Source organism: Beauveria bassiana (assembly GCF_000280675.1).
Source record: "Beauveria bassiana ARSEF 2860 unplaced genomic scaffold BBA_S00006, whole genome shotgun sequence".
Lineage (NCBI taxonomy): Eukaryota > Fungi > Ascomycota > Sordariomycetes > Hypocreales > Cordycipitaceae > Beauveria > Beauveria bassiana.
In genome coordinates this window covers 103292-128824 of record NW_007930841.1, presented here as the reverse complement: position 1 = coordinate 128824, position 25533 = coordinate 103292, and the positions used below count along the sequence as shown (strand labels likewise).

Sequence of the window (25533 nt, the reverse complement as noted above, 5' to 3'; positions counted from 1 at the left end):
CCCACCTTTTCAATCGTACCTGGTCTTTTTTTGGGTTTATTGTTTCTACAAGTTTCCTCTGTTGGTCTGTTTTTTTTTTGGTCATTTAATTTCAACTCTGGATGCCGAAAGAAATGAATGGAAAAATTCCTTGGGGCAAACTATTGTGTAAAAGAATGCGCGCAGCTGTCTTCTTTTTTTGCATGTGATCCTCAACAAACTTGAACGGGTGACAGAAAACAATGTCGCCCATTGCTACAAAGGGTAACCCGGCGCAGCCCGCTCTGCGCGGCCACAGCCTGGGCCAATTATGATGCAAGCAAAAAGATGACCAGGGTTCTTCTGAGGGGTTTTGATTGTTGCGCAAGAGCACAAGCCTTGTTTCGGGTGAATAGGGCAAATATGAGGATTGTCAAAGAATCGATTAAAAGGAAACGCATATTGATATCAATTCTCCGCCGGTATTTTAAAGCGAGTCAGTTTTTCCTGGGGAAAATAGAAACATCCAACAAGAGACACGGCACATGGCGGCCAAGGAATAAAAAAGTAACAAAGGGTGCGCCACCAAGAGATAAACCAAGAAGCAAAGCAAGCCACCCACACCACGCACGGAACCAGGAGATCAATGCCACCCAATGAGTAAAACTACCAGTAATATCCGTCTGGCGTATGCCTGCGGCTCAAGAAGCCCACGTCCTCAAGCCATTGGCTGCCGCCGCAAACTGACGCACGCACGCGTCCTAGAGGGCCTCCAAGACATACTTTTGTACATTGTGGTCACTGGCATTAACCCAAGCGACCCCAATTCCGTCCTAGCCCGGCCCCAAGGCTAATTCGAAATGCAAATAGCCCAACTGCCCTTGCCTATTTCTTTTGGTGGCGTGAAGCCTAAAAAATGCCGTGGGGTGCGCAGAAAGTGCCGTCGTCTCAGTGTTGCGGCAGCCTACCGCTCCGTTGTGTCAGTTTTTCCTGTACGGATTACGGAGCACGGGTTACGAATTACGGATTACGGATACTGCTAATACTGTTTTTATCACTTTTCTGTTTGCATTTACCCGTAGAACCCCTTGTTCATGTATCTCTCTCCCTTTCCACCCACCACCCCTTCACAACCCCCCCCCCCCCCCTCCTCATGTTCCACTCCAACCCACCACCGCCCACTCCAGTCGATCTCGTCTGCGTGCTTCCCTCTCTCCCCCGATCAGTGGCCAGCTGTTGGTAACTCAACTCATTCTCTGTTATTATTCCCATCTGCTTCTCTCATCATTTTAATTATTCTTCTCATTTCTCAGACCTCTACTTCTTTTCTTCCAGCTTCGCAAACTGCCCTTTATAACGGTCTACAACTACAACACTTTTTGCACCGCCGTGTAATTCACGGCCCCCTTCAACAAACCCATGTTTAAGCACTTTTGCCGTGGTGGTGGCCGCCTCAAGCTCCCCATTGACGAGCCCGCTCTGGCGCCTGCTTCGCGAAAGCAAAAGAAGCGTCTTCGCAATGTCAAGCGCCTGTCTGTGCTCGTCGTTGCCGTGACCATTATGGCCACTGGCTTCATGGTCCGTTCACTAACTAACCCCAAAGAACCCTTTTTTTTTTCTCCCGTTCATCATACTTACACGCATCTCAGGCCACCAAGAGCTCGTCACTTGCAGGCGCTCTGCGTCAGTCGTCCTGGGACGGCACCGTCACCCACGCTCAGCTCCAGAACCTCTCCCTCCCTCCGCCGCAAGAATCCCGCAACGTCGGCGGCACGCGTCGCTTCCGCGTCTTCATGGCCGCCGACGCCCCGAACCTGAGCCTCTGCAAGTCCGTCATGTCCTCGGTCGCCCTCGGCTACCCGCTGCCCATCCTGCTCAACTGGAAGGGCGAGTTCAACCGGCCCGAGTGGCACCTCGCCGGCAGCCACATTGCCAAGCTCGAGAGCCTGCACGCCGCCATCGAGGCCCTGCTCGCCGATCCCAACGACATTGCCCACGACGACGACCTCGCTGTCCTGGTCGACTCGTACGATGTTTGGTTCCAGCTGCCCCCGTCGGTGCTCATTCAGCGCTACCACCAGATCAACAAGGACGCCGACAGGCGCATACGCGACCAATGGCGAGAAACGTGGCGCGGTCGCGGCGACGACGACGACGACGACTTTCCCATACCGCCCCCCAAACAAAACATTGTCGTCACGTCGGCCAAGGACTGCCATCCGGGCCCCGAGTCGGGCTCGCATCCACACTACGACCACTGGCCGCAGTCGCCCATGCCGAAATTCATGTACGGCCCGGGCACCGACAAGGTATCGGGCCCCCTGTTTGACCCCGCGCGAAAGTACAAAAAGGTGCGTCCGCGCTGCGTCAACAGCGGCATGATTATGGGCACCATGGGCGCGCTGCGCGCTGCTCTCGCCCGCAGCAAGGACAAGATTGCCGAGGCGGAGCGCACCGGACGGCAGCTCTGGAGCGACCAGGCCCTGCTCGGCGAGGTCATTGGCGAGCAGGAGCTGTGGCGCGAGTGGGTGCGCCACCTCGGCGCGACCTGGGACGGCGACGACGACGACACCGCCGGGGCTCCGCTGTACGGTGGCCTGCACCGGGACGTGGTGCCCATTGCGCGCGCTGCGCTGCGCGAGGGCAAGAATTTCGAGTTTGGCATCGGTCTCGACTACGCGTTTAGCACGATCCCGCCGACGTGCTCTGCCGAGGAGGACGGCGACTTTGTCGCGCTCAGCGACCACGAGCAGGTCGAGGCCGCGTCGGAGCGCGCCGGCGTCGTCGACGGCGTCCGCGTCCGCGGCGTGCCGCCCGAGCTACTACTCCATACGACGCCCAACGCCGCCCGCGACGCCATCACGTACCGCGATCCGCTGCGCGACATTGCCTGGGGCGAGGTCCCCCTCTACACCGACTTCTTCTTCGGCACCACGCCCGTCGGCATCCACCACAACGCCTACGTCGACGGCCTCAAGGCCTGGCGCATCGACAACTGGTGGGAGCGCATGTGGTTCCACCGCCACCTGCGCAGGCTCGTCTCGTCGCACCTCATCCTCCCGCAGCAGACGGGCTCTGGCGGCGTCCGGCCCATTGTCCGCGTGGCCAATGTCTCGTCGGACGGCGTCGAGGTCGTCTACGTGCCCCCGGCGTCGGAGTCGCAGGAAAAAGTCGTCACGGTGTTTGAGCCGGCTAGGAGGGGTGCTGCTGGTGAAGAGGCCGTGTTTGAGCCCATTTCTTTTGATGGCATTTGTCAAAGGGGGAAAAAGCCGTGGTTTGAGGAGCTCTTTGGCGACAAGATTGGTCCCTTGGCGCTTTGAAAATTCACGAATCAACGACTTGGGAAATTCATCATTCAACTGCAAATCTACGCCGCTCGGAATCGCGGCAGCAAACACATGTACCACAAGCATAGATACCATTTTCCTTTTTTATCTTGGCGTTTCAACAGCCGGCATATCTTTTTTTTTTTTCAATTGGAGGAAGGCACAGGATACCCCAGGTTTAATACAATCCTACATGAGTGGCATTAGCCAACCCTCAGTCCTCATATTCACTCATATTTTGGTTCGTGACATGCAAAGTCGTAATTTAACCCGCCAAACTTTGACGCCAAACCTAACCCTTGAATGCCTGGATTCCATCATATGCCCAGCCTCGTCATCGCCACAACTCCAATGATACGGGTAAAGTCTCTATTCCAGAGGCCGCCATGTGAAGGACGTGTAACGGTAGAACCCTGCTTCAAGATGCCGTGTAACAATCTGGGTCATGTTGGCCGAGTCATGGCCTGTGACACAAAGTTTAGCACGAAACGGTGGCGCTGCCATTGCGTCTTGTCGCACACATGCCACCATTATTCAGACTCGGTAGCATGAAATGTTCTGATAAACGCCCGCTTGCTCTACACGGTGAAAAACGCAAGGCACCCCACCCTTGTCCCGCCGATTCTGGCAGTTGTTCGCCCAGTCTGTATCACGGCCAGACCTTTGTAGAATCGAATCGGACGTTACACTAAAGCATGTTGACAAATTGAAAGGTGTGCAAAGCAAGTCGGTTGCATTATGTTTGGTCTGCTGTAGTTCCTAAGAAGATGCCGGCTCTTCCTTGGCTGATTAAACACAAAGATACTGAGCAGGGCGCTCGTCAAGTAAATACAAGACATGTAGAAAGTCGTAGCAACAACGCTACGCAAGTTTCGTTGATAAAAAGAAAAGACAACCGGCTCCTCATGAGGGTATTCCTATCCTAAAACTCAAAACAAAAGAAAATATGTAACATGTTATGTATCCGCCCAGATTAGGAAAAATCAAGAGCAACAAGAACTTGTGGCTCGCCAGTGGCCCGCGAATGTACTTTGTTGAGTCGTTGAAGAAGAAGAGACTCGTCTCTACATGAGCTTACGGCGTCTCCTCGACAAGTCGCACAATCTCGCAGAGACTTCTCAGAAACAGGGCGTCCGCATCGGTGGCGTCGGCCTCGGTGATGGGCGCCTCTGTCCGTCCACTCGCAGACATGAGACGGGCCGTGGCGATGAGTCGCACAATGCACTTGTACAAGCCCTCGTGCACGGTGCGCACGGGGGCTTCGTGTACCGCACTCGGGGCCAGTTGGCAGGGCAGTAGCTCGTCGCGCGACCAGGGGCGCGAGTGCGACGACGCCGTCATGGTCATGTTGCTGGTGCGTCGGGCGAGGCGGGGGGTTTGGCGCGCTCCCGCACCGGCAGGCTCAATGCCGTGGCTGCCCAGGCCGAGAAGGGACGCAGCCTTTTTAGGAATGTCGTCCTGCTTCTGGTCGGCCGCCGATGGACCGCCCACGCGGCGGCAGCTTGGGTGGCGCCTGACGAGGCTCGACGAGGCTGACGTGGATGTGGCGGCGCTTCGAGCAAGCAGCGCCGACACGTAGTTGTATGCCATGATGTGGGCAAAGAGGGCATCGCAAATGTACTCGGAGCATGTGCCAAAGACATTTTGTATTGCGCTCCAGGCCTTTTGCGCGTCCGCGCCACCGATGCTGCCGGCGCGGCTTTCATTGGCCGAGTGCAGGGCGTTGTGTCGTAGATTCTTTGACGACGCTGCTCTCTTGAGGGGATTCACCTTGCTCCAGAGTGACTTTTTGGCGCTTTCTTCGGGAGATGAGAGTCTCATAAAGTCTGTCTCGGGGTGTCTCATCTTCTTCGAGTACGATCGAATCGTATCAATGGTTAGGCTAGACGAGAGAAGAATTGTCTCGGGGAAGCACGCCACCGAGACTCGCAGCGTCTCAATCACATCCGGCGGCAGCGGCACTACTCTTGCGAGCTCGTCGCCCCCAAAGTTGAGGACATACGGCGCCGCCGAGTGCGCCAATGTCACAAAATTGCGACGCGGCGACTCTGGAGGAGTTGTTCTAGAGTAGTCCGTCTCGTTGAGGCCCCTCTGAATTGGTCGTTTTGTGCTATACACATTGTCTTGCTCAGACTCTGTCTCGGAAGCACAGCTTTCGCTCATTGGAGGTGATTCCAGTCGAGGTGCCGGTGGGCAAGCGCTGGCAGCGGCAGCGGTGCGTGGTCGTCTTCTGAGGCCCTCTTCGGTCGATCGCGATTTTCTTTGGCGATGTTTTTGCTCAACAACTCGTGGTGTTGATTGAGGGACGGGTGAGGCGCGGCCTGGTTGCTCGGCGTTCAGGTGGCCCGGCAATGTGTCTCGCTGAAACTCTTGTGTAATCGTGTTTGTGCCATCAGCCGGCTTAGTGGGCAGTAAATCTCCTGCGGCATGTCTCAATCTCACTGCCCGTATGAATGCTTCACTGGTCGGGACTTCAGTAAGTGAATGCGACTTTCTGTGAAGAAATCGGCGGCGGGCCGCGGCAGCGGATTCTTCGCAATTGAGTAGAGGGCTTTCATTGTTCACCACTCTGAATGGCGTAGGCGGTCTTGGTGAAGGATTTTCCTGTCCTTCTTGCCCAAAGACCGATTCTTGGTCAATTTCAGAGTCCTCGTCCGAGTCGCCGTCGATCCAGTTGCAGCGGGAAGGTTCTAGAGGCCGCGGTGAAGGCTGCGGAGATGGTTTCCATACTGAATCGGTCAAGGACGTAGCCTCTGTAACTATGGACATGTTTCGGTGGTATCGAAACGATGGCGGGGGCATGCCGGATGAATTGTCCTCACTGGAGAAGCTTTCAACGTCGGATAGATCTGGATATTCGTTGTGGAGATAATGCTGCTGACTCTGCCGCTCGAGAAAAGTTGCAATTGAATCCCGTTCTTCAATAGATCCCAAGACTTGGACCCGAGAGGATGCTGGTTGATACTCCCAGGCCATTTCGAGTCGATTAGTCAATCGCCCAGACGCCTTGGCTCGCGCCATGTACTCGGCGGTGACCGAGTGTGAAGGCGCGCCGGCAGTCATGCTTTTGGCAGCGAATATGTCACTGCCAAGTTCTAAATCGCGGGCGAGCAGTTCGGGTAAGTAGTCGTCGATTCTCTGCTCCAAGCTGTCTTGAGGAAAAGTCGAGCTTGTGTAACTCGAGGCTGAGGCAGACAGTGTAAGTGGCATGAGACCTTTCATGCTCGACACGCTCCTGCGCCGAGACAGCGACGAGCCGCTGGAGCAAGTACAAGTTGACGTCTTGGCTGAGCTACCTGCACTGCAGTCAGATGTCGTTGGCGAGGCCGTTTGGTGTCGAAGAGGTTGGTTGAGAATATTCAAGCCAGCCAGTGGCACCGAGGCTGTGTCATGTCCGAAAGCCAGCATGGGAAACGACGAGGGCTGCCAGCGTAGGCCCGTGGCCGCGTGCTCGGGATGGGCCTCTATAAAAGGGCTCGAAATTGAAGGAGCAAGGGAGAAAGCCACGGGCGGTGGCATTGGCGAGATCAGGGACAAAGAAAAAGGGCCCTTTTTGGGTCAGTCTTGGTGTCAGAGAGCGAGCGAGTCTTGGTAAAAGGCTGGTCCAGAGCGGAGGCGTCGTGGTGGGCGGGCAACCTGCGGGCGAGACAAGGGAGGACGACAGCCAACACTTTGTTTGCCTGGGCCACACGGAGCGCTTGGGGGCCAAGTAGGCGAGACAGGTACGGCCAAAAGTTTCAAAGGATGCGGTTCTTGTAGTACAAATACCAAGGGTAGTGCGGGTGGGAAGGGAGTTCAAAACATCTTTCATCAAGATGAGAGCAGAGACACGACTTTTACAGTTAGAGCAGGCCACTAATGGGCGGGATTTTCACGGATGCTAGCTATCCGCTCGACAGAATGGAGATCTGATTTCTTTTTGTTTTGCTTCTTTTTTAAACGTCTCCAGAATGGTCCTTGTGTGGTTGTGTCGTGGTTAGACTTTCAGAAGAAGCAAGTCTCGAGGCTAGGCGTGGAGAAAAAGCAACTTGCAGGGAACTAGCGAGTTGGCCGCAAAGGGACTCCGACTTTGATGACAAGAAACAAGCTATCATATTGACAGGCCGGTCAAGCATTGCGCAATCAAGAGGAAACAGCCGACGGCCAGCGAGGCTGGTTAAAGGCCAAAGCTTGCTGCTACGGCTTGAAGAAAGCACTGGCGAGCAATCGCTGCTGACAGTTAGAAAGACGGGCGCCATGTGGCGCAAGCTCCCCCTCCTCCGGGAGTTTCGTGTAATTGACAAGCCCGCCCTCACTGTTGCGTTGTCGGTCAATGTAGCCGTTAATGGCTAGAGGCAACGGATCATTCGGGACAATACTGTTGAGTTGACGCGTTGCAGGCTGAGGATAGTGACTGAGGATAGTGAGGCTTTTGTTCCTGCTTCGAAGTAGATTGCGATTGATAATTGGATAGGAAGCGAGGGTTCAAAAGGTTGCAGATGAATGGAAGAAACAGAGTTTGATAGTATCCTGGGGGAGGCCGCTCCCGATGGACGAGGCCCCCTTGCGTTACATTGGTGGTACCACATGAAAAACACGAGTCGGTTCGAGATTGGAGCCAACGAGACGATTTTTTTCGGCGGTGATCCTTGCCAATCGTCTGTGAGTATTCTGGGCAAAGAGAATGCTATGTCTCTGGCTGGGTGGCTGAGACTTGGTGGTGGGGGATAATCATGTCAGCGCCCCCAACTGTCTGTTGATTCACTGGTGAGCAGGGCGAGGGTATCGCAACCTGCAGCAAGCTTTGGCCACGCGATGAAGCTGGCATATTCACGATTTTCCACAACAAGGCACGCCAATGGCAAGGCGGCACGCGAATAAGATGCGCTTGCAGCAAGAGCAGTTTTCGTGTTTGGTGGTTTAGGCTCTGCGTGTACGTGAGATGGGAGCGCAAGGTAGCCGTATCATCGAGATGCCCACAAAGTAACTTGGGTCGTCTCGACGAGGATGTGCAGTCGAGAAAATGCAAGGGAGACACTGGTAAAAAAGCAATTTCGGCTGCGCCTCGCTAACTAGAGGGTAGCTATGCAGTAATTAGTTATGTAAGGCGGCAAGAGAGGGTCTTGGCAGAGAGAGTGACATGCTGAAGGCCCCTAGTCTGGTCACTCTGGTGGAAGGAGCAAGGATAAGAAGCAAGAGAAGAAGAAAAGAAAGAGACGAAAAAAGAAAAAAAAATAAATGGCTTGGGATAAAGTTGTAGTTGATGAGCTTGGCGTGGCGTTGACGTTGTGACGGGCGCAAACCATTCAAATAGCCAATTGAGGACGAAGAGCAATGCACATTATTCTCGCCTAATTTGCAGCCCGGCCTCATCAAAACCGTTAGATCTGAGCAGTAATGCAGGGTTATTGTGTGGCAGTTTACGGACGCTGGAGAGAGAGTTACATGCATGAGATTCACCATGGGCAGTGGATCTGGTGTTTACCTACCTCCCATTGCTGGTGAGGCTGCAGGCTGCCCTGTAACTGCAACGGTAGATGCGCTAACCTGCAAGGTGGGTGTGTGGCTCGTGTAGTACCTAGGTAGGTATGTAGAAGCAGTCAAGCAGTCTACATACCTGTCCAGGCTGTCCTGACAGTGGCTGATTTCTTTCCCTCTTTGTTCGTTCTTTTCTTTACCCTTCACAAGACCTGGGTCAATTTTTCTCTCATTAATTTGCCAGTTGAACTAAGAAATGTACTAGAGCTGCTATAGATGCTGACCAAGAGTCCATGTTCAAAGCCAGCGCGCAGTCGCTCTAAAAGTAGGTAATACCACCTTCAGCTCCTATAAGTTGATCAGGGTCCCCTGAAACAACTAAATTACAGCGCTACAGTACCTACCTTATTTCTTGTCCCTCTTTTAGCAGCGTGGCAGGTCCCTTGTCCATCCCAGCACCTCCATCTCAACTCGTTACCCACACCTCCAAGTTCCAGCCCGGCCATCGTCTCCACGTCTGGCTCGCCCAAGAAAAAAAATTATGTTCACCATCACCAGAACATCAGATTTTTTTTTACTTTTCCCTTCCATTCGCGCCACACTTTTCGCATCATTGCCCATCCCTTCATTGACGCCTAGTCCACAATTTCCAACATCCGAGCGCAGTCAGCCAAGACCAATTGAGGCTAGGCACGCCTGAATTCGTCCCTTTCTGCTTGTCGAGCCAAGAGCCGTTGCACCACCATCTCGTCTGCATACCGTTGCCCTTGAAGCAAGAACAGCTCCAATCACCACATCAAGTCCAAACAACTCTTACCAATGCTCACCGAGGAGCTCGTGTCCGCCGTCTGCGGCCCTCCCATCGCTGCCAACACTGCCGTGCCCAAAGACGTTGGCATCTACATCCACACCGTCGCACCCGCGTGGCGTCTCAAAGCCTCCTTCAAAAAGAGCTCTGTTGGTCCCAACTGCCTCGCCGTCAGCGCCAACCACGTGTTTGCCGCCCAGGACCAAAAAGCCCATGTCCATGTCTACTCGCGCCAACGTGGCACCCAAGAAACCCTCGTCTCTTTTCAGGAGAGGATACGAAGTGTAGCCCTCACAGGAAACGTCTTGCTTCTTGGAACTGCCGAGGGCAGGTTACTTCTCTGGGAGGTAGGTTTACTTTTTTTATACCACAATAGGGCATCAGCACTTACATATGACCCATACATGCCCACCCCTATACTTAAGTTCAACTTGCATACTTGGTGTCGCTACTTGTGTTGCTACCTCTTTCGTGTTTCTCTCCCTCTTATTTTTATCCTTGTTTCTTTTACAATGCTGTTGTCGTATATCGATAATGACCCAAACTGACGCCGTGACCTGTAGACATCAACTGGCCGCCTCATTACCACGCCTCCTTGCCATGTGCAGGCAATCTCCTGTCTCGCCACTACAGACAGCCACGTGTTGACTGCTTCTGATGACTCCAATATTAACGTTTGGTCTCTGGCCAGGTTGCTCGAGTACGGTGCCGATCCCGGCTTCGAGCCCGATCTGACCCTCTCCAACCACCGTGGAGCCATCACGTCCCTCGTCGTAGCCCCTGGCGACAATGCCGAGACGAGCCTGTGTGTCTCTTCCAGCAAGGACAAGACCTGCATCATTTGGAACTACCAGACCGGTCAAGTATTGAGGACTCTGCTTTTCCCCTCGATACCCCTTTGCGCCACTCTGGACCCCTGTGCTCGCGCCCTCGTCGTCGCGGCCGAAGATGGTTCTATTTTCCTCGTCGAGTTTTTTGGTGATAAACCACTCCTCGGCTCGCGAAGCGCTGAGCTATCTTCCATTGTCGTTCAGGTCGACTCACCTTTGGGAGTTGCCGACGCCGACGCTGGTCCCGCCACCTGTTTGGCCTTGAACTACAACGGCACTACCCTCATCACTGGCCATACAAAGGGCAAGATCCTCAAGTGGAATTTGACTGATAACAGTCACCCCGCTGAGCTCGCCAATCTCAACGCGTCCGTCACAAATCTGGCCTTTGTTCCTCTCCTCGCATCTCAGCAGTCTCACCAAACGCCAACTGTTGTCAAGCCGAATCAGTCCCAGCGCCAGTATACCCTCTCTGCCCAAATTTCCGGAAAATCGGAAGCTACCCGCTTCAGCGAGATGATGAATACCCCTGGGTTCTCCGATGATACCATTACAAGAGCACTGCAAGCATTTGCAACGCCCGCTGCCGTCTCGGATACTGTATGAGGCTCAATTGCTCAGCTTTAAAGGTCACTCTCTAGCTTTGAAGACATATCTTTGCGTCTTTTCGCTTGAAAACACGTGGACAGCCCACTTTGGCTTACCCGGTGGGCGTCGCCGGCGGCTGGGCCACGCAAGCCCGAATAATCCGAATTTCCCGAAAACTCGCCGTTCGGCGTCGCGCACGTTTGCAACCATTGCAGGCGGTCCGCTTTGAGCCTGTTTTCAAGCGCGCAAGGCAATGATCAAGCTACGCAAACCGATGTGAATTGCTAATCAGGCACGTACTCTACTATGTGGCCCGTCATCGAGTAGTTTTCACATCCTAAATCGGCATAATTAAGCCGTCGATACCCACCATGATGCACTTGGGGAAATTCAAACTCCGTACATAACAATACTTCGACACTATCTCGCACAAAAACGCTGTCCACTCGAGTTGCATATGTGATACAATTTTATAATGTTACCATGTAAAATTTATATTCACAAGAGAATTGTCCACTCGGGTTACAACTATGATTATGCCCGATCTTACAGTGTCACCATCTCTCGCACCGTACGCTGTAATCTGAATTTCCCCGCATTACACAGTGCGGGCCGTAAACAAACCCGGCTCCCAATCGCTCAAGCACGGCCCGACTAAGACCGACATTGCAGCGAGGCGACATCATCAGCGCCTTGCCTTAGCGCTCCTCGGCCACTGAATTCCACATCGCACCTCTCTTTCTCTTTTTCCTCAACCATACATCCATCAGCACAATGTCTGCCGTCGCAACATTACGAGGCGAAACCCCGCAGCAGGTTCGCTCCCTGGTACGTAGTATGAACATCTTTGTTGTTGTTGCGCCGACTTGCGACCGTTGGCAAAGTCAGAAAAACTGTTACTTGGCCGATCGACGTGCGCCGCGATTGCATCAGCTCGCTCCCTTTCCCCCGCAACTTCAAAACTATTTCCTGAAGCGCCATCTCCAGTACGCTAACTTTGATGTTTTCCCCCGTTTGTAGTATCGCCAATTACTGCGACAGGGCGAGCAGTTCACGGCCTACAACTTCCGCGAGTATGCGAAGCGCCGGACAAGAGATGCGTTCCACGAGCACAAGGACGAAAAGGACTCGCGCAAGGTCCAGGAACTTATTCAGAAGGGTCTCAAGGAGCTTCAAGCAATGAAGGTATAAGCCGGACGCCCCGAGCCAGCTGGCAATTTTTTTGAGATTGCTAACGCATTGACAACAGCGCCAGACAGTCATCGGACAATTTTACCAGCTCGACCGATTAGTCGTCGAGGCGAGACTTTCCGTAAGACCTCTGATCTACTAATTTTGGAAAACTTTTACTTACTTAAAACTGCTACAGGACTCTGGCAAGTCTGGCCAAGTGGCGAAGCAGTAGATGCCGCATTACGGCCATCTCGAAGCCATCTGAGATCTGCCATCTTACCGCAAGGTGGCCTAGAACTGGAGGACTAACACGAACCAGGCCTCCCGCCAATAATTACGACTCAACGAGAAAAAAATCCTGGTTCAAATATCTGTACAATACGAGAGTGGTCATCAAAAACATGTTGCTTTATTGGAGGGCGTCTGGGTCGCCCTCGTTAGCACGGCGTTCTGAGAATGCACTTGGAGGAAAATAGACAATATACAAATCTCAGCCGTTTAATAGATACCCTACCGCACAGCAAAGAGATATGAACAAATTTGAATGATATTGAAACCCTACTGAGTTGGTCGGTTGAAAGAGCGTGCTTATGTAATGCGCCCCAGCCACCACTAACTGGCCGTTGGCGCTTCTCCCGTTGTCGCGCCACCACCAACCGTGTCATGAGATGCTGATAGGACGGCCATCAGCGCATCTCTGCTGTCGCATCAATTCGCCGGCACTGGGCTTTCATTCTATATTGGCGCGAGATACTTGTTGAATTTTTTCGATCGCAATCGTTGTAGTGCCAACAAAGCACCATGGCGCCTGGTGTGAGTTTCCTCGGCCAAGTACCTTTGCAATTCAGCTGACTTTCTCCAGACTCGTCGCGCTAATCGCGCTGGCTATGCCGAGCATGATGACTTTGAAGGTACTCTCTTACAGCACTGCCCTCGTCCGTGTGCGGACTAACAAGACGCAGGCCTACCCGTCAGGCAATGGCGCCAGGAATGGGTCAATGTCGCACCTCCCATCGAGCAGGAAACTCTACAAGTAAACGACATCTGGGCGACCGAACTGAATCACGGTATGCCAAAGGATTACGGACTCTTGACACCTCATAGCCAAGAACTCTTGCGCGCTGCTCGATCTGGCCGACTTTACAAGCGGCCCGCGCCCGCAGACGAAGACGAGGCAGAGGCAGAGACAAACACCAACGAGAAGCCCGAAAAGAAGGAGGAAGAGCCCTCGCCAAAGGGGTTCTCAGTCAAAGTCTGGAAACAGATACCGAGGAACGTGGAAGCGCCAGACATTCCGCGCCTTGCCAAGCGACGAAGGAACACCGTGACGATTGCGAGCAAGACTCCCGAAGACAAGGTGCACGGGGCGACTGTCACAAGAGCCACTGTGCGACGTGTCGACGCCGCGGGTAACCCGTACACTGAAGAGGTTACGCTCGGCGATGGGCAAGCCGTGAGCGGCGAGATCATTTCTACACGCGTCGAGACAGTGCAGGCTCCTGCGGCGCCTCTCGCCCAAGTTCAGAACAACCGCCGCCGACCTCCTCCGCCGAAGCGTAAGACCAAGGCTGGACCTGGTCGCGGCAAGAAGAAGAACAGAGGCGGCATCGCAGGTGGACCTTCACACGCCATTGTGCCCAACGGCAACGGTGTCGCGATGCCCAGTCAACCTACGACGGCAGAAAACGTGAGCCTTGGCGGTCAATCTAGTCTGGACCTTTTGCTGATTACGTTTTCCACAGGGTACTACGAATGGAAACAATGACGCTTCGAACCGCGACAGCGAAATGGCAGATGGCGACGAGGATGAAAGTGAGGATGGCGACGACGGTGATGATGATGACGACGAGCACGGCGATAGCGACCTCCCGGATACGAGCAATGTTGAAGAAATAAAGGACAACGACGAGACCATGACCGACGCCCCTCCTATTCCCGTAGAGGTGAAGGAGACGGCGGCAAATGACGCGGCAGACGACAAGCCACCCGCCAACCCACTGTCATTAGCACCACCGCTTGCCTCGGTTACCAGCGATTTGCCGTCTAGAGTAGAAGGAAGCCCCCTGAAGAATGTTGTTCTGCCATCGCCAACAGAGGCCAAAGTACCAGACGTGCTCAAAGATCTTGTCAAGCCAGTGGACGGCGAGACGGGCTCGACAGTAGCCGAGCCCCCTTCTACTATTGTCGGCGAAGAGCCCGAGGCGGCAGAGAACCGCGATCTCGAGCTCGCTCCAATTCCCAGCGAAGCGCTACTTCCTCCACCACCTGAACAGGTTGGTAACATTGCGACCCCGAAAGCTGACGATGCCTCGTCGAGGGTGTCGGACAATGAGGAAAAGAGCAAAGAATCCGAGCACACGCACACGGAAAAGTCGTTTCAGCATCAGGATTCCATTTTGACGGAAGATACCATCAAGCCCGAGGATTCGGCGTCTGTGCGGTTCCCGCTTACAGAGTCTGGCGCCCCCTCCGAAGTCGGCACCGCATCGGTAGACGAGACTAAGGATCTCGCTCCTCCACCGGCTTCTGGCCCGGACGAGAGCCAAGCTCAGCCGGAGCATGCGCCTGCACCGACCATTGTTGAGGAACCTGCCCTGGAGGCTGCCCTGGAGGCTCAGCCGGAGCAAGATGAGGCTCCTGCTGTCGAAGAGCCTGTAGAAGAGCCGGCATCGAAGCCGGAAGAGTATTCAGCGCCGCCGGCCACCACTGTCGAAGAGCCTGAGCCGCAAGTTACAACCGAAGCCGCTCCTCCAGCGCCGCCGTCGCTGTCGCCGTTGCCCGTCGCCTCGACGCCGCCCGCCGAGCGAGAGACGAAGCCGGAGCCCGACACCGCCGAAGAGCCCGTCAAGGCAGCGGACCTTGCGCCCATCGCAGAACCAGACGGCGAGGTGAGACCTGCAGAGGCACCGCCGCCGCTGCCGCCTGCAGAGCCCAGCGTAGACAGTGCACCAGAAGAGCCCAAGGTTGTTGAGCTGCCACCTGTCGTGGAGCCTGCTGCTACTGCTGTGGAGCCGGCACCAACAGACTCGGAAGTGAAGAAGGAAGATGATGCCGTCGCTTAGCGTAGAATACCTCTGTGTCGGGTTTTCTGCTTCTGTCGATATGGGTGCTGTTTGTATAGGTTTTTCTAATTCGGGACAAATGTCAAAAAGATGGGGCGTGTTTAGGGGGTATGTTTTTGTTTTCTTTTTCGTTTTAGAGACTGGACCTTGACTTGTACAACAGGCGCAATGGGGAGATTTTCTCTTTTTTCTGTTGCCTTGGTTTTTGTTCACTATAACTTGGCTGTATAGGGTCTTAACGTTGCTTGCGCAAAAAGCCCAAAGATGCAAATACAAGACGTGTATATGATTATACCATGCAGCCTCACACATGTACAAAAAGATGTGGAACCGTGAAAACTCGAACGCCTCGATACAAGCTCTCATTATACTCCTCGCATGCCGCTCTTTCCCTCATTCTGCATCAACTTTCACCTTTTCTCGCACATCCGGAAACTCATCTCATCTTCCCCTGCTCCAGATCATCCTCCTCCTCCTCTCCGCCCTTTGAGCTCGGCCGCTCCGGCCTCGCCACCCTCCCATGCACACGCAGCTCCCCGCCCCTCGCCTTTGCGTTGCTGAGCCCCAGCAGCCCCGCGCTCGCCAGCAGCAACCCCGCGAGCACCAGCGACCCCGCCTGCGTCATGTTGCCGCCAAACGCGGCCACGCCGTACACGAGCAACTTCCCCGCGGCCTCGCGGTAGCTGTCGGCCGAGCTGCGCTCGCGAAGCCACGCGCGCGTCGTCACCGCCTGCACGTCCGAGGCGAGGCCGCGCAGTAGCACGGCGCGTCGTGCGTTTACCTCGACGACGTACTCGGTCAGGTGGTTATCGGCGGACAGGGAGGAGGAGGAGAAGGGAGAGGGGGGGGATGAGCTGCGTTGGCGGATGCTGAAAATGTTGAGGAGTCGGGCGAGCATGAGCGCGAGGAGCGAGGAAAGACCCCAGAAGTCGCCGAGAAGCACCATGAAGACGGTCGCGGCGAGGGTGAGTAGGGGGGAGAGGACGTAGAGGAGGTGACTGAGCCAGACGAGCCGCCAGAGGTCGTCGTCGGCGGCGGCGGCGGCAGCGACCTGTGCCTTCTGGCGCCGCTGTCGACGGAGTATCGCCATCCCGCTCCGCAGCAGCATCTTTCCCGACTCGTCTGCATCCTTGCCTCCCTCTACTCGCACACCAACAACCACCGTCTTCTTTTCCGCCGCGGCCCCATCGCCGGCATCTTCACCCGCCCACAGCCGTCGCAGGTAATCCGCCATGGCAATGTTGCGGATGGCGTAGCTCCGGGGGGCACTACTACTACTACTACTACTACCCATGACAGCTGAAGTGGCCCGGCCCCCGGGCGGCCTCTCGACGGCCACGGCGGCAAGGCCCGGCTCAGAGGCGAGCGTCGCTGCCTGCTCGAGCAGCGCGTCGGCGGCCTGCTGGTAGTGTAGGCCCGGGGCGAGCACGAGCGCGTCGAGCCAGGACGCGCCGCCGACAACGGCGGTGCGGCGCGCAATGGTGCCGAGGTCCGCGAGGGCGAGGAGGCCGCCGGCGGAAAAGGATAGCGAGGGGATGGGCGTTGATGTCCATGAGGGGATGAGGGGCGCGTGGTGCTGGAGCAGGATCTGGTTGGCTTCGTCATCCATGGCCGTGGTTTTTTTTTTTTTCTTTCTCTGGGGTGGTCTTGTGCGAGCTTGCGTGTAAAGGTTGCGCTGGGAAAGCGGTAGTAGTACGTCGTCGATGGGCGCAAACGATAAAATTCAGAGGGTTTGAGGATCGATATATAAAGACATGGATCGTGGCAAGTTGACCATCTATTTAAAGAAAAAAAGGCAGAGTCGGACTATATCGTCCATCATGTTGCATTGCTAATAAGCCAGCGTCGCTGTTTCATCCGTCACGGACGACCAGTTGACCACAACCCAGTCACAGCAACCCTGGGCCTTGATTTTTTGCCTTGGACCACAGTATCTAAAGAAAACAGAATGCAGCACCGGCTTTTCCAACGCTAACGCTGAAATGGTCGCTTTCTTCCCGTGTCGTGGTAACGAGGTCTGGTTGACTTGGACGTCCGAGTCCGAAAAAGGTGTTCACGTGCACTGGGTGACATTGGAATGAGCCATCACGCGGGGAAGCATCCGGGCGGCTGCCCAACTCGATGTATGGGATAGATGCACATGCCGTAACTCGATATAAACTCTGTGGACTTTCTTGGTACATGACCATTGTCTTGATTATCGAGTATTTTCAGGGCTGACCATACAGGAGCCGTTCTGTATCAGGTTCCAAAGGCCATGAATCCGACGCTCCTTGCATCATGCGTCTGGTAACATGTTAGCTTTGCATCTCTGCGAATCGCGGCTGGCATGATGATGATGGGCAGAGAATAAGGTATGGGCCTTCTCCTAGGAAAGGGGGCGAGAGGGTAGATTTGGCAGATCTGTTATTGACGAGTTCACTAAAAGGCATGGTATCTTTGCACCCGAGTAACTGCGATGACAAAAGCATACCACACACTGAGTCCTTCTCCGATAAAATGTTCAGAGGGAATTTAGACGGGTCATGGTGTTTAGCACAAGCATTGTCAATATGGCACGGTGCTGCTGTTCAGGCATATTGTTCTGCTAATGAGACGCGGAGGGTTCATTCATGTCAGGAAGATTACCTCGTTTTCATGGCTGCCTCGTTTTCATGGCTGCCTCGTTTTCATGGCTACCTCATTTTCATGGCTACCTCGCTGTTGCCTGTGTGACTCTTGTACTCGCGCGTATGGTGGCAGCCTTGTCTTCCCTACCAGCCAGTTCTGCTATAAAAACCGTGGCACTGGTAGATGCTTTGGCTTCTTTGGATTATGTCCAATACTTTACTTTCTGGATATCTCACCATGGCTTCATCACCGCCGAAAGCAGAAGTCTGCAACACGACCCGATTCGAAGAGCTGTATAAAGGATCGCTGAATCCTGCTACGGAGAACCTGGCGCTTGCCTCGCTATTCCTTCTCCGCCTTTTCCGACAGCACGAAATACCTTTGGACTATCTTGAGGGATGGGCTGTGCATCTGAGAGGGGGCCAGAGAATGACACGAAATGTTGGTATTGCTGTTGCAACGAGTATGAGCCGTCTCAAAACGGTTCTTCTCGGAGAGAGAAGGTGCGTTTCTACTGCTTTCAGGTCCAACGCCACTAATTGTCGTCAGGGTCTGTTTTCCGGAGAATCCTAGACAAACTTGCATCCACATCTTTGTCCACACCGGCATGCCTTGGGACCAGGGGAGCGCAACCCCTTCCACAGTCGGCGTAGATGTCATAATCCAGGGTAGGCTACTTATGGGCCATATTCAAACTAAAAGGTGACGGCTGATAACCCATGAAATAGGCAACCTAGGAACACCAGCAAACCTCACGGACGGCATCACCAAGATCGTTCCAGTTCCGGCAGGAACACATAGTCAGCAGGCGGCAGTACTCAAAATTTTGTACCAGTTCAAAGCAAAATTACAGGCCTATGCTGACAGACGGAGCAACACGGATCGCGACTTTGAAGATCTCCAGTTCCTACTATTTACCAACATTGGAACTATCGCCTTGACAAGTTTCCAATTCGACTTGGAGCAACGAAGGACATTTTTTCAAGATTTGTTAGTCTATTATCCCAATTATAAAGACACATTGCTGGTAGCACTGTACTTGACCTGAGGGTTGCCTTGGGGATGGGCACTTACAGATCGAATTGCTCCACGACTTTTAGAGTCGTTTCAGGTATTAGGGCAGTTGTGGAGCTGACTTGAACAAGATGTGCATTCATCAAAGATACCATATTTATTCTTTGGTGACATGTTGTGATTTTCGCGCAGACTAGCAGCATTCACGATGTCCTAGCCACGGATCGCTAGAATTACGTAGTCGGAAGCGCGTGACGAACAGCGTCTCGGGCGTTTTCCAGCCTAATCTTCCCTTTTTCGTCCTGACAGCAGACTCCCAGAGGTCCTTTCTCTTGAACGGGACTTCAGGTACTAAACCAAAAAAAAAATTGGCCGTCCATCCGGCTGCCCCATGCTGATAGCTGCATTCCTCTCATGCGCCCAATCCGTGTCAGTGTAACCATGCAGGTCAAGATTACTAACGCCCCATTCTTCCGTGACATTACTTCCGTCGACAGCATCTTGCAGAGATACACGGTCATTCCTGTCAAGAAAACTTTGGATCAACACAGGAAGTGTAGGGTAAGGTATGCCGTTGGAACTCCGCTCGAAATTGGATGGCTGGCACTCTATGTGAACGAGGTGAGACGGGATCAAGATGAAAGAAACGTTGATACCAATGCATTTCAGATGGGGGCAGGGACGAAGATGGGGGTCGGGTTGATGAGCCATCGAGTTCCGAGTGTATCTGCTCGAGTGTCGGTCCAACCAACAGCGTCTCGGCCAGCTCCAGCATGTTGGGCGGCACGCAAATTTCCCAGTGCTTGCTTGCCTTGTTCAGCATGGGCATGGGTACAAACAAAGGCAAGTCGTGGCTTACCGTCCTCACGCGTGCAGCTCCGTAGTACATTAGAGCAGAAACTCCACAGGCGCAACACGGGATTTCTTCTGCTTCCAGCGTGCGGATAACTAGACGCATTTCATTTGTCCCGTGTCCACCGCAAGATGCTTGTTTGTCGACTGTGTCGACTGTGTCGACTGTGTCGACTGGGAGATGTGCGACAGAAGAAGTGGGAGACGTGTTCCTAGGGGATGTTGACATTGGGTAAATGTGTCGAATCGAGAAGAACAACTGAGAGATGGTGTCAAGGTCATGTTTGAGGATTTGTGGCGGAGGCGTGAGATTTGGGGGGGAACAGATACATAGGTAGTAGGTAATGAGTAGTGAGTGCTACGTAGACGAGCCGTTTGTACGACCCTAGCACTTGTAATTTGCAGGCGCGCCTACACGATAAGATAGGTACCTTTTTTTTTTTTCGTCTGCTTTCTACTTGATTTATATCCAAGGTTCAAGATAACTCTATTCTGTATTTCTAGTATGAATCTATTATGTTAGCCAAGTAACTTCCTAAAATTACCCTGATCAGAGAGTCTTTGTTTTGCCTGCTTTATTTAAGCTCGCACACCTGAAATTTGTGGATACCTTATTAACGCTTCTCACCTCTTCCATAACTAGCCTGCACACAATCATGCCGCCGCCACTACACAGCCGTCGACCACGACCTCAAGATTTCGACAGACAAAGATGGGATCGACTGCACAAGCTACCAAGAACAGCGAAAACTGCCTTCTTGTTTGCCGTCTACGACGATGACGGGCCTAAACTGAGAGAGCTTGTCGCCGCCGGGACCCCCACATCAACTTCTGCGACGCCCTATTCGGCTCTGCGCTCAGGTTGGCCGTAGATTGCGACGATGTGACGGCGTTGGATATCCTTCTGAAAGCTGGTACTAACCCGTAGGAAACGAGCGGCTTCTCCCACCCCGAGATCTCACCCTTGAATGCGGCCATTCAAGCAGGCAACAGCTTCCTATTCCAAAGATTGCGTCAATACGCCAGGCTCGGAGACGACGAAAACTACCGCAAGCGATATCGCTCTCTGCTTCTAAAAGCTGCCTCGGCAGGCTAAGCAGGTATCGTCGAGGACATTTTGTAATGTCATGCTTCCCCGTCGACTGCCTAGGCTGGCCTCCTGATTTCAGATTTTCTATCCTGCGCGACGCAGCCTCCTATTGGCGTGTTGACGTCGTTCGCCTTGCATTGGCGAGGTTTACCTTTTCGACCTTGGACTTGAACAGGGCTCTGAGCACAGCTGTTACCTTTCCGCCCGACAACCTTGATACTCTTTATGAAGGGCTCCGTGCTCTTGACTACATACACCAGTAACAAATCGGACACCTGCTTATCGACGCCGGCGCTGCCCCGAGCTGTTTCGACAGCATTGCCACGCACCTGGCGACTCATATCGATTTGGTAGGCGCTCTAAAGGCGCTCCTGGAACGCGTTGCCGACTCTAACGGGTGTGGACTCGATAAGAAAGCCACAGCGCTGCATCATCCTGGTGGCCCCGTCTACGTCAACAATGGTCCAGAGCGCCACTTCCACGAGACGGGCATTCGCATGTTGCTAGATCACGGCGCCAGCGTGCTGGAGAGAGACACGGAAAGTAACACGCCACTACACTACGCTGCCTTTGGCTCCAACGTGCGGTGCTTTCGCCTATTGGCTAGCAAGCTGCCTCGAGATGCAGACGCCTCCATTGTCAACTTGAAGAGGCTGTGATTGTGGTCAAGTACGGATAAGTATACGTCCTATCCGTAATCCGTAGGTACTATTTGTATTTGTAGACTGGTGCTGTAGCGGGGTTCTGGGGGGGTTCTTTCCATTGCGTAGCTAGCGTGCGGGTGACTAAATTTAGGTAGTGGCCCGCAAGCAACCTTGATTAACCACCCCCAGCAAGAGCCCAAAGACATTTGGTGCAAGAGATCCTCGAGCCCCAACTCTACCAAGTTTAGCTCTAGCACAAAGGGGAAAATTCATCGTGATGGCGTGCATATGTACCAATTTTGCACAAACAGAGAATTTTCCTAATTTCCGAACGGCCGAAACAAGGCTGTAAGGTAGTGTGGTTATCAACTTTGTCCTACCCCGCATTTCGTCGCGCTGCCCCATTGCGGGGAAGCCCCAACGCATCTCCGATCCGAGCCGTCCCTGAACCATCTTCTCAGTCCGGCCATCTAACTAATTTATCGTAAAGCGCCATTTTGTTTTCTTCAATTCTTCCTATTCATTATTGCGCAAAATTTTTGTTCAAAGCCAGGGTCCACTGCACCGTCGAAACTAGTCCACTCTCTACAGCCACCACCACCACCAGTCCAGCTTCGAGGCTAAAAAATTCACCATGTCGTCTGACGCATTTGTTGGTGGTCGGAAAGGCGACAAGTACCGCTTCACTCTCCTCGCTGATGGTCTTTTTCGGTACGAATGGGCCCCAGACGGCGAATATGAGGATCGGCCCTCGGCCTTTGCCGCCAATCGCCACCAGTGCGAGGTTCCACGTCATCGTCTAGAGGAATCAAAACATTGCATCGAGATTTTCACAGAGCGCTTCCATCTTACTTACAACAAAGCCGAATTTACCCCCGAAGGCCTCTTTGTATCTGTATATGGTCATCTTGGTACAACGTGGCGATATGGCGACGTGCATGAGACACTCGGTGGCACTTGTAGAACTCTTGATGGCGTCAACGGTCGGGCTCGGTTGGAGCCTGGTGTCGTCTCGCGCAAGGGCTTTGCAAATATTGACGATGCCAGCATGCTTCTGACCAAAGATGGATTTGTGGCGCCCAGAAAGCCTGGCTCGGGCAGAGTAGACTCCTATTTGTTTTGCTACGGCCATGACTATCGCGACGCTGTCAAGGCCCTCTATCGACTGTCGGGCCCGCAACCGCTGCTTCCGCGGTGGGCGCTCGGCAACTGGTGGTCTCGCTACTATGAGTACACGGCTGACTCGTATCTGGAGCTCATGGACATGTTTAGGGAGAAGCGCATCCCGCTGTCAGTCGCCGTCATTGATATGGACTGGCATTGGGTCAAGGATCCTCGCGTGGCAGAGGCAAGGGCGTCTGGGTGGTCGGGGTATTCATGGAACACGAACCTCTTCCCAGAACCGAGGAAGTTTATAGATGCGCTTCATAAGCGAGGGCTCAAGGTTACTTTGAATGAGCATCCCGCTGAAGGTGTCGCAAAATACGAAGACATGTACCGAGAAATGGCCAAGATCCTCGGGCACGACACGTCGCATGGCGATCCGATTCCTTTCAACATTACTGATCCGGATTTTCTCAGAGCATACTTTAGCGTTCTTCTCAAACACATTGATGATGACGGTCTTGATTTTTGGTGGACTGATTGGCAACAGGGCACGCATTCTTCCCTGCCTGGCATTGATCCTCTTTGGGTACTGAACCACTTTCACTTCCTCCACAATGAGCGCCTGCAGAAAAGTCGTCCCAAATCCAAACGCAGTCATCCGATGGTGTTTTCTCGTTATGCCGGTCCTGGAAGTCATCGATATCCGGTCGGCTTCTCGGGCGACACCATCATCAGCTGGGAGTCTCTCGGATATCAGCCCGAATTCACAGCCACGGCCAGCAACATTGGTTACGGATGGTGGTCGAATGACATTGGAGGGCACATGCGCGGTACTCGCGACGATGAGCTTACCTCTCGTTGGGTCCAGCTAGGAGTTTTGTCGCCGGTCATGAGATTGCATTCTACCAAGAATAGATGGGTGACAAAGGAGCCTTGGAAGCTCCCAACTGGCTCTGGCAAAGGTCCGCAGGATGTCGTCATCCATTTCATGCGTCTTCGTCACAGACTTCTTCCATATCTGCACACGATGAACCGCCGGGCTGCAGAACTTGGCGAACCACTGATACAGCCCATGTACTGGGAATACCCGGAGCGCGATGAAGCGTACGGCGTGCCCAATCAGTATTACTTTGGCTCGCAGATGCTCGCAGCGCCCATCACGTCACCTCAGAACCGCAGCACCCAAACCGGCAAGGTCAAAGCGTGGCTGCCTCCTGGCACCTGGGTCGACTTCTTTACCGGCGTGGTGTATGATGGCAATCGCAGCATCTGGCTGAGCAGAACGCTAGATAAAACGCCTCTGCTCATGCGCCAGGGTGCCATTGTTCCGCTAGACGCTGATCCGGAAGGCTCCAACGGTGCAGCTAATCCCCAGGGCTTCGAGATTGTCGTCGTCGTTGGGGCCGATGGGGAGTTTGTCATCCAGGAAGAGGATGAAAGCGCCGAGGGCAGCGCCGACAGAGCTCCATGGGTCGGGACGCCCATATCCTTCAACCAGCGCAAGGGCATCCTCACCATTGGACCCATTCGCGGCGGAGCGCTCGCGTACTCTAGGACATGGAGTGTTCGACTGCTAGGTGTGCGAAATTCTGACAGTATTACTGCTTCCATTGGCGGCACGTCTACGAATGCCGCTCGCACAGAGTCTGTCGAAAATGGCACCGTCGTGAACCTTGGCCGCATTGCTCCAGGAGACACTGGCATTGTGTATCTAGGGCCATGTCCACAGCTTTCGGTTAATGATCCCGAGTCTCTCATCAATCCTATCCTATACGACGCTCAAGTGAGCTTTCCGCTCAAGGAACAGATTGATGCTATCATGAGCCCGAGGGACGTTCCAGCTTCTATTCGAGTGACGCAGGTGGCGGCGCTAGACATGGATCAAGACCTACGTCACATTTTGAACGAGTTCTTGTTAGCCGATAGTCGTTCGTAGTCGCACAGTCACCGTGAGTTAAGCAAATGAATTCTGAAGCGGATAAACAGGAACAAAATTTGAATTTATAATACCGAAGAAATTAAAGAAGATTTGATGAAACTAATTAAACAAGAATTCGCGCTCGCAGATTCTGTGAATCAAGTGCAGCACCTGTCATTTTTATGACTTATTTCTGGCAGTAGCTTGAGCATCTGCTGGTATCAACCTTCTTGTTCGCCAACACACAGGCAGCGTACTGCTTCTTGCAAATGAGATTCTTGACAAGACCCAGAGTACGCTTGTCATGCGTCTTGTCAGAGGCAGCGGACTGCTCCGAGCCGCGTCCAAGAAGGCCACCCACTTTGTTGAAGATACACGTGAGGTCGTTGGCCGCAAGACACTTGTCGAGCTGGTACTTGCAAGCAGCCTGGCAAGCGTTGCTGACACCAGGCTTGGGGAAGATGGAGCACTTGGAGCTGTCGGAGTGGTCGTACAGCTTGAAGGCACCGCTGCCAAAGGTCTTGGAGTCATCGTTGCAAGAAACAATGGGCAGAGGAACACCGCAGACTGGGTGGCCAGGTCCGAACTTGTGCAGCCAGCTAGAACCCTCGGCGCAGATGTTCTCAGGGCTAGGAGGGCAGATGGTGGGCGTAGGCGTAGGAGGGGCAGAGGTGCAAGGTCCAAGCGTAGTAGTAACGGTAGGAGGCTCCTCGTGAGTTGCACCGCAAGACTTCTTGCTGCAGCCGCCCTTGACACAGCCGAGACAGCACAGCTTGATGGCTTTGCAGCGAGCAGCGAAGTCGAAGCAGCCGGCAGTGTTCTGAAGACCGGCGTGCAAGAAGCAGATAGGGACCTGGACGGCGCAAGCAGCGGCGGCAGAAAAGCAGCCGAGACCCTCGTTCCAATCAGGCTCAGGCTTGGGGCACCAGTCACCAACAGGGTTAGCGCAACCCGAGGGCGTAGGCGTAACCACGACAGGGCACAGAGTGGAAGTGGTGAAGGTCGAAGAAGGCTTGGTAGTTGTTGGGGGGATAGTGGTTGAAGGGGTAGGGGTCGACGTAGGAGGCTTCACAGAGGTCGAAGTAGGAGGGACGTT

At 53.8% G+C, this 25533-nt stretch overlaps 10 protein-coding genes across 10 annotated transcripts in view; 7 read left to right on the top strand and 3 right to left on the bottom strand.

Moving 5' to 3' along the window:
- Window positions 1-1377: 1377 nt before the first annotated feature.
- Window positions 1378-3278, top strand: BBA_02790 (uncharacterized protein; the record flags this gene model as incomplete). Its single annotated transcript, XM_008597887.1, has 2 exons — window positions 1378-1536; window positions 1608-3278. The coding sequence occupies 2 exons, from the start codon at window positions 1378-1380 to the stop codon at window positions 3276-3278; spliced, it is 1830 nt and encodes a 609-aa protein (XP_008596109.1).
- Window positions 3279-4358: 1080 nt separating this feature from the next.
- BBA_02789 (uncharacterized protein) lies at window positions 4359-6506 on the bottom strand (the record flags this gene model as incomplete). Its single annotated transcript, XM_008597886.1, has 1 exon — window positions 4359-6506. One exon carries the CDS (start codon window positions 6504-6506, stop codon window positions 4359-4361), a length of 2148 nt encoding a protein of 715 aa, XP_008596108.1.
- Window positions 6507-9560: 3054 nt separating this feature from the next.
- BBA_02788 (WD domain-containing protein) lies at window positions 9561-11224 on the top strand (the record flags this gene model as incomplete). Its single annotated transcript, XM_008597885.1, has 3 exons — window positions 9561-9896; window positions 10113-10979; window positions 11069-11224. The coding sequence occupies 3 exons, from the start codon at window positions 9561-9563 to the stop codon at window positions 11222-11224; spliced, it is 1359 nt and encodes a 452-aa protein (XP_008596107.1).
- A 517-nt stretch (window positions 11225-11741) lies between these two features.
- BBA_02787 (complex 1 protein) lies at window positions 11742-12372 on the top strand (the record flags this gene model as incomplete). Its single annotated transcript, XM_008597884.1, has 4 exons — window positions 11742-11795; window positions 11988-12152; window positions 12217-12279; window positions 12337-12372. 4 exons carry the CDS (start codon window positions 11742-11744, stop codon window positions 12370-12372), a joined length of 318 nt encoding a protein of 105 aa, XP_008596106.1.
- Window positions 12373-12941: 569 nt separating this feature from the next.
- On the top strand, window positions 12942-15202 carry BBA_02786 (apopolysialoglycoprotein; the record flags this gene model as incomplete). Its single annotated transcript, XM_008597883.1, has 4 exons — window positions 12942-12953; window positions 13003-13051; window positions 13103-13827; window positions 13883-15202. 4 exons carry the CDS (start codon window positions 12942-12944, stop codon window positions 15200-15202), a joined length of 2106 nt encoding a protein of 701 aa, XP_008596105.1.
- Window positions 15203-15638: 436 nt separating this feature from the next.
- On the bottom strand, window positions 15639-16811 carry BBA_02785 (uncharacterized protein; the record flags this gene model as incomplete). Its single annotated transcript, XM_008597882.1, has 1 exon — window positions 15639-16811. The coding sequence occupies one exon, from the start codon at window positions 16809-16811 to the stop codon at window positions 15639-15641; it is 1173 nt and encodes a 390-aa protein (XP_008596104.1).
- A 1238-nt stretch (window positions 16812-18049) lies between these two features.
- On the top strand, window positions 18050-18860 carry BBA_02784 (uncharacterized protein; the record flags this gene model as incomplete). Its single annotated transcript, XM_008597881.1, has 3 exons — window positions 18050-18315; window positions 18362-18480; window positions 18541-18860. The coding sequence occupies 3 exons, from the start codon at window positions 18050-18052 to the stop codon at window positions 18858-18860; spliced, it is 705 nt and encodes a 234-aa protein (XP_008596103.1).
- Window positions 18861-20334: 1474 nt separating this feature from the next.
- On the top strand, window positions 20335-21427 carry BBA_02783 (uncharacterized protein; the record flags this gene model as incomplete). The annotated part of the gene is made up of 2 exons (XM_008597880.1): window positions 20335-20539; window positions 21123-21427. 2 exons carry the CDS (start codon window positions 20335-20337, stop codon window positions 21425-21427), a joined length of 510 nt encoding a protein of 169 aa, XP_008596102.1.
- Window positions 21428-22046: 619 nt separating this feature from the next.
- On the top strand, window positions 22047-24455 carry BBA_02782 (glycoside hydrolase family 31; the record flags this gene model as incomplete). Its single annotated transcript, XM_008597879.1, has 1 exon — window positions 22047-24455. The coding sequence occupies one exon, from the start codon at window positions 22047-22049 to the stop codon at window positions 24453-24455; it is 2409 nt and encodes an 802-aa protein (XP_008596101.1).
- A 169-nt stretch (window positions 24456-24624) lies between these two features.
- The window catches only part of BBA_02781 (WSC domain-containing protein), a gene marked incomplete at both ends in the record, with an annotated part of 1984 nt that continues 1075 nt past the window's right edge, over window positions 24625-25533 (bottom strand). Inside the window, one exon of the mRNA XM_008597878.1 lies at window positions 24625-25503. Coding sequence (XP_008596100.1) covers window positions 24625-25503 — 879 coding nt within the window. The remainder of the gene's footprint in view (window positions 25504-25533) is intronic.